This window comes from Gigantopelta aegis, chromosome 14 (genome assembly GCF_016097555.1).
Source record: "Gigantopelta aegis isolate Gae_Host chromosome 14, Gae_host_genome, whole genome shotgun sequence".
NCBI lineage: Eukaryota > Metazoa > Mollusca > Gastropoda > Neomphalida > Peltospiridae > Gigantopelta > Gigantopelta aegis.
In genome coordinates, this window is record NC_054712.1 from 17,934,084 (window position 1) to 17,942,200 (window position 8,117).

The following is an 8,117-nucleotide window of genomic DNA, read 5'->3' on the forward strand; positions in this document are numbered from 1 at the left end:
ATATATATTAATATTAATTAATCACAGTTTAAACAGATTTTGAAATATTGTCCCTTGAACTGTCATCTTGAATATTCGATGCACCAAACAATGATCTGTATCATAGTTGCATTCGTATTGGTCATTAGCTGAACCGAATACACAAATACGTATACATTGTGTATGTAATGCTAACTGTACAATTTATGTTTCTAATTCACACTTAACTAAAAGACATTGTCGATTTGATTGTTTTAATAATGTCCAGACTTGTTTTACATTAGATCAAGCACATAGATCCTTTGTTCTACGCATTGGACTCTGTCAAAAAAACTATTCGACGTCGCATTGTCTTGTTCAACCAGCCTTACGAGTTATGTTCCTAATGTGAGTCACGGGCAAGTCTATTTTGTTAGTGTTAAAGTTACAGTTTGTTTTGTTTAATGACACCACTTGAGCACATTGATTTATTAATCATCGGCTATTGGATGTCAAACATTCAGTGATTTTGACATATAGTCTTAGAGAGGAATTAAACCAACTACATTTTTCCCATTAGTAGCAAGGGATCTTTTATATGCTCCATTCCAAAGACAATATAGCACATACCATGGCCTTTGATATACCAGTCATGGTGCACTAGCTGGAACGAGAAATAGCCCAATGGGCCCACAGACGGTGATCGATCCTAGACCGACTGCGCATCAGGCGAGCTCTTTACCACTGGGCTACGTCCCGCCCTATTTTGTTAGTGTATGCAATATAACTTCAATATGCAAGCATTTAAATAGCTGATTAAAGCAAAATATATTTGTATAATTCTTAACGAGAACTCTGGCAATACAAATACATGTATGGTTTTAAATTGATTAATAATTACCAAAAACAAAAAGGCTGCACTTTTATATGGATCAGTTGTTACATTTTTGTCAGTCGCAGGCACTGAATACAAATTGTCCTAAATTTCTCTTTGCCATTTTGCACTGTCAGAAGTTGGATTACTTTATAAACAGAAGGGTGTTCTTTAGAAAAAAAAGTTGAAGACGGTGTACGCAGAATAGAGGAGTGTGGCAGGCATGTATTCATGATATGATGAAGTGGGGGGGGGGGGGGGGGGGGGGGGTAAGCAGTGGAGAGTGGATTTTCTAGGGGTTCGGGTCATGGCAAATTATTATTTGAAATATATTGAAAGCTATTTGAAAAAGCTTTGAGCAGGGAGGTGTTTCGACCACCTTCCACCACTACATACATGCCTGCTCAGGGGTCATGCCCCACACTTTTTCCTGTTACTGTGCTCAGAAGACTTAATGCCATATTTTAACACTTGAAATTCAAATGTTCTCGGGCGAGCATGCCCCCGAACCACAGGTTTGGACCCTCGAAATACATCTGTATTTCCATCCATCCGTTCCCTCCAAACACACACACACACACACTTTTAAATAATTTAAATATACTCAGCAGGCCTTACAGGACTTGGGTCTTTCCTCCTACATCCACTTCCTGCGTTGTAAGTTTCCACATTTGAATTTTATTGGTGAACAAGTAGATCATTATCATTATTATCATCATTGCTATTACTTGTATTATTATTATTATTATTATTATTATCAGTATCATTATTATTATCATTATCAGTATGATCATTATCATCATTATCATTATTATTATTTTCAGACATTCATTTGATTCACAGTGTGACTGTTTCTGTACCCAAGCGGGTGGGAGTTATAGGAAAAACCACTGTGTCTTTAAAGTGTGTCTATACCTTGTTAGACTCTGAGAGTTTCAGTGGTTTGACTTGGGGCAGGAAGCGAAGCAGCGAACGGGATTTTGTTGAGATGGTAGGTGTGGACAGTGCAGGTCTGACTGGGTACACCTATGAGGGTGTAGCTCTACAGAACAGAACGGTGCTCAAGTTCGTTCCGGGTGTGTTCACCATCACATACATCGATGTTATGTGCGAGGATGAAGCTACATACAGATGTACCGTGTTATACTGGATAAACACTTACAGACCTACATGGTCTGTGGAAATGTTTTTTCAACTACAAGGTGTGTGTTGAAATAGTTCAAAATATGGATGGGGTGTGTGGGTGTGTGTGTATGTATGTGGTTGTACTTGTGTAGTTCCTATATGGAAGGTGAAGGAGTGGTGATTTAACCAGAAGGTATGTATATAAAGATGGATCTAATATGGAGGGATAGGTGGGGATAGTTCTAATACGGAAGGAGAGATTATGGTGGGGTGGCTTGCTACTAATGGAAAAATGTAACGGGTTTCCTCTCTATTACTTTGTCAAAAATGACTATATGTTTGACATCCAATAGCCGATGATTAATAAATCAGTGTGCTCTTTGTGCTGTCGTTAAACAAAACAAACTTTTTCTCTTTTTTTTATGGTGGAGTGGAATGTATTTTCAACTACATGTAGGTGTTTATTGAGCTAGATCTAATATGGATAGTTAACAATGATAACAATACAAATATTATGTGTGTATTTATTTATTGGCTGAATTGGCCACAGCTTAATTTAAGGTTACTACCCCAAAATAGGGCAATTGGATAGCCCAAATATTAATAAAATGAGACACAGATAGATATAAATGCAAATTAAATAATACATTGAAAATTGTAAATATGTGAAAATTATCTTTGCTGAAATTTAGCAACAGTGCACTGGAACCAGATGTGCACATATCACAAATATGCAAGTAAATCATCAGTGTAAATAAAGCATAATCCAATTCAACTAAAATCCAAATCAATAAATAAAATGTACTGTTGGTGAGCAAGAAACTGTCACTGGCGAGATCTAGCATCACCATTCGGATCTTAGATCATTATGCGGATCTCAGCCACTGCCAACAGAATCGTGCTGTTGCCAGTTGTATATATGCCATGTCGGCTAGTGGCTACCCACAAAACTGCTCTAGTGATGTTGTTAAACAACACAAACTATAATTGCATAGATTTAAATTTATATAAGTTCATTACACATCTTGTAGTTTACTGCTTAATGACAATTTCATGTGTTTGGGGTGTGGGTTTTTTAAATGGCTAACATTAAAGATTTACATAGTTTATACTAGTAGACTAGTATTTGAAGGGCAGCATCGGAATTAATGCCAAACACGGTTCTTTGGAGAAGGGTTATGTCCACCTTGTCTCTGGAGAAAGTGACATATACATATTTAATTATGTTGCAAACATTCGCAGGATTCATATTACACTGGTTTAGTACATATGCCCAATGCACATATTGCAGGCATGAACTTTGTAGGGCATATGAGTCAAATGCATCTGGAATAATTTTTGAATGGTCTGGTGGGGACAAAGGTGAGATTATTTTGTGGGCTGTAGTCCATGATAACCATCAGCCAGGAAGTACCACACCTGAGAGGTGACCATCATTTCTCTTTGAAGGAATGGCTTGTTTGTCGGATCGTTTCAAGATGAATAATCTTTTCTTCAAATGACATCTACCTTATAATTAATCCAAAGAACAACATTTTTCTTGAAGACTGTTCCAGGCTTTATTACATGTTGCTTTAAGTAGGTGATGCTGTCAGTGAAGGACATTCTAAGATCCAAATACACACAGTGGACAGTTATCTTGGTTATATGTGGAATAACTGGTTACTGTCTTAAGATATCGGCTTTATCGATCCTGCGAAGGTTAGAATCGCGAATGCAGCAAGGCTCTGCCGAGCTGCATTTGCCATTCAACCTGAGCAGGATAAAGCTGATATCTTAAGCAGTAACCAGTTACTTCTTTTATCCTGCAATCTTACAAGAATATTTGGAAAATCATTATTTATTCCAGTTTTGTGTACGTAAATCGAATATTATCAACCTAGCAAGGCATTTGCCATATAACGTCATACAAGATGCATGACGTCATTATTTGTAAGAAGCGAGTTACATTCTGTCACATTAAAAAAGCATTTCTAAACTCTTAATTCATAAATAAATATACAAGTTTTGTATTGTTATCGCAAAACTAAAAGTTATTTATATTTATTGCACTTCAACAAATTATTTAAAGAGTATGTTTATTGAAAATCTACTCTGAAATACTCGAGTCAAGTTGGGCTTATGTCACCTGACCTATATTTTTGGTCAGTGACCGAAAATATAGAGATTTATCTAGTCATCATATCTTGCCAGTGTATACAGTGATTGCGGGATAAATTGTTACAACCATGGTTGGCTTTTAATGCTGGAAACACTTTTCAATAACTGGATGCTCATGTGATGTCTTGAAGTCTAGGACCTGGCAGGTGTCTTTCATTTCCCATGTTCCATTGGCTGCTGTGATGAAATGTTTTTGTTCATTGGTAGGAGCAAGAAAACATACTAGGTGTTATGGATGAACCACCACAAACAGAAATGACTTTACTACTTCTAACTCACGAGCCCCCAACTTATTTTATGAATAATTAATTAATTAATAACAACTACTTATTGATATTTTTATATCCAGATACATAACAACAAAATATTGGATAACACATATAAATTATTTATTTGTTATGAGATAAATGTTTCATGTGGTTGACTAACCACTAGAATCAAGTAATAATTACCGATCACGAACTATCCTGGTGTCTATGTTACAGGTATGACACCTACATCAAAATATAATACTATTAATATAGTTGAGTTACAACCTGTTGGCAATTGAGGTAAAAAGGCGGTTTATACATTGTATACTTTACTCCATTACACCATAAGTAGGTAGGTTATCTCTGGCGTAAAAAGCCAATAATTATTCATATTCCCAACACATATATAATTTGGGATAGGCAAGTTACTCTGGTCCATAAACACACTAAATAAAAGTACCAGGCTACACCACTCTGTGCCAGACTATAATAAAAATACAACATCTATCACATACCCTACTGGACCATAATAACGTCGCCCCAGGACATCTGCTTGACTCCTCAAGGGCCCTTACACTTGGTGCTCTCATCTTCTGATCACATAAATCTAGACCACCGACAATTTAATTCCACATGGGCTGCCACACTTGGTGCTTTCATAATAATTTATCTGATTAACTAATGAGTACAACTTAACTACAACTCCCAACTAATTTCCTTTTGCCAAATTACTCTACAGTGGGGATTGGTATAAAGTACATATAAAAATATATATTAATAAAATAAACTAGGAAGTTCTAAAATTTAGCAAAATTCAAATACCGGTATTCATAAACTCAGAATGATGTATCACGTATATATATATATATATATATATATGTGTGTGTGTGTGTGTGTGTATACATTTGTATATATATATATATATATATATATATATATATATATATATATATATATATATATAATCAAAATAAACTAGTGCATAACATTTTAGTTTTCTGAATGCTGGACGGCTTTCAATGTAAAATTGCTAAATGTATTTCTTTGACTATGAATGCATACGTCAGTTATGGAACGTCACCCTAGTACTTTTGCTTAAATGTCAATAAACCTAGTGTTGTGACCTCGATTAATTTACATCTAATTTGCAAAGTTATTAAATTCTTAAAGTATGGGATCTGAAAAATATCACATACTTTGATTGCACTGAAAATGTAAGATATTATATGATAAATATATATACAGTGTATATGTATATAATATGTTATGTTTTTCAGCTGTCCCTAAGAAGCCATTATACATGTACTTGTCAGACTACTCTGAATTCTTCACGGAGTACCAGCATGTGTTTTTCACTTGTTTCGGTAATGTCGGCAAACCACCTGGCTCATTCTGGTGGTTTGTCTACCGTGGTACTGAGATGGTGAATAAAACCAGTGAGGCATACTTCAATCCACTAACATTTGAACAATATTGGTGCTCGTTTTATCAAAAAAGTGTTCTGCACCTGTATTTGACGAGGGCTGACGATGGAATCGTCGTTATGTGTCAACCCCACAACCCGTCGCAGACACCTCCGATAATGCATGGGTGTTGGCGAGATTCTGATCTGTGTTTGCAGACGAAACCGCTGGTCGTTCATTGTAAGTAATACATGTAGTTCAGTGACGAGGCATGGGTTCTAGGAGGGGTTGGGGTCAGGGTTTCTAGCAGAGGGTACAAAGGGTAAAATTACAAACAATAAAATCTTGGTAATTAATGGATACATTTTCATAAATTTTTAGACTGATTATAGTAAGAGAACTGCTGTTTAATATTTTGTCAAAGTACATGAAATACAGTGAACAATTGCAACAAGATTCCAAAACATAACCAAGCAGTAGGGGGCACTTGTGATCTATTTATTACGTACCCTCAAATTATTTTCTGGCAGAAAGTCTCTGTTTCAGTGGTAGAGTGTCATTTCTGATGTGTTGCAGGATCGATCATCCTCTGGATGTTGATTTCCCTCATCTCAAACACCTTGGTGGACCCATTTAGCTGATTGTTTTTTTCTCATTCCAACCAGTGCACCACAACTGGACAAAGGCTGTGGTATGTGCTTTCCTGTCTGTGGGAAAGTGCATATAAAAGATCCCTTGCTGCATTAGGAAAAGAAAAATGTAGCAGGTTTCCTCGAATTTACCAAATGTTTGACATCCAATAGCCGATGATTAATTATTAATCAATGTGCTCCAGTAGTGTCGTTAAACAAAATAAACTTTGATATATAGTAGAGCAAAATATAATATAGTTCCGTGAACAATTTATGGGGACCAAGGTTTGAAGGTGTTTTTCTTATTTTCAAGGCCTTCTGAATAAAAGCAGTGGGGGTGACCATCTCAAAAGTGTGGGATAACTCCTCCAGGTGGCAAAATCCAATATGGCCACCAAAATGGTCAAAACATGTTTTTCAGCTTCTGTTTGTCATATAAAGATTATTTCGATGTGTAATTATATGTTTTGGGGACAACAAATTCAATTTTAAACACTAAAACAGTGTAAGATAACGTATAAACCTATTTCAGACGAAATTCAAAAAGTTGTCAAAATGAATCATCTGTTTTAATTTTCACGTAACTCGTCTAGGAAAATCACACAGACAATTGCTACATTATTTGCTTTCAAACTGATTTGGATACACAGAAAAGAAACTTTTATTAATGATAATTTATGTCCCCCTCAGGCACAGGTTTTATGTTCTGTATCCTCTAACTTGGTTGCCATTAATACTGTGTTTTGATATGAGATTACTTAATGTCTTGGAAAGCATAGACTTTTTGTCTTTCACTTTCATTGGGTGCCATCCATGATCAAGTGAAGAAGGTGGCTTTGAATATGGTTTGCAATAATTGAGCAGCAGGTACACTTGATGTTGTGAGAGTACTGATCTGGTGTTGACTTACATGTACTCTTTGCAATTCTTCCTTAGAAACCCTGCCTTAACTAGGTTTTAACTAGTCCCATAAATCAAAATAAAATAATCTGACTGAAAGGTTTAATTTCGGTACCTGCTATAATGTTGATTTTATATCATTCAATAACAGCTACATGTATATACATGTAGCTATAGACTGCATATACGGAAGTGCAAGGAGGGTGGAGGGTGGGGCGGAAAAAAAATCACTGCTGTTTGGGCTGGTAATACCATTAGTACAGTAGGTCGTTGCAGATAGAATAGGTGGAAAATTAAAGAGTTTTACATGACATCAAAAATATCACAGATGCATGGGTGAAATTACACAACTTTGGGAGAATAACCCAATTATGAAATATATATATATATTTTTTTCTTTTGCATTCAGAGTAAGTTTATGAAGGGGTCATTACTGCATTCTACACCTTAATTATTAAACTTTTCTTTTACATTTAGACCCAGTTCGTAAAGAGGACATAACTGTGTACAGCATACCATCAGGACCAGACTTTTCTGTTGATTCATTTGTAACTATATCATGTAGTGTGCCGTCGAACCCTCCAGCAAAGTTTACATGGGAGAAGATTGACACGAACACGATATTCTCGGGATCTGTCTTGAATATGAGGAGACTGACACAGCTTGATAAAGGGCAATACGTCTGTACAGCGAAAAACAAGGTGTCTGGAGTCCTGTACAGCGCATCCACTTCTCTGTATATCAATATCCGTGAGTGTGTGAATAAACTGTTCTGTTGTGTTCAGTGAATTATTATGTTAATACCAAGGGTACC

The 8,117-nt window shown here is 36.0% G+C and overlaps 1 protein-coding gene across 2 annotated transcripts in view; it reads left to right on the top strand.

Moving 5' to 3' along the window:
- LOC121388832 overlaps positions 1-8,117 on the top strand; it is a 123,397-nt gene that overhangs the window by 10,769 nt on the left and 104,511 nt on the right. For both annotated transcript variants that reach the window (XM_041520345.1, XM_041520346.1), the window contains exons 3-5: positions 1,657-2,034; positions 5,646-6,011; positions 7,781-8,053. In XM_041520345.1, the coding sequence (XP_041376279.1) occupies positions 1,657-2,034; positions 5,646-6,011; positions 7,781-8,053 (1,017 nt within the window). The remainder of the gene's footprint in view (positions 1-1,656; positions 2,035-5,645; positions 6,012-7,780; positions 8,054-8,117) is intronic.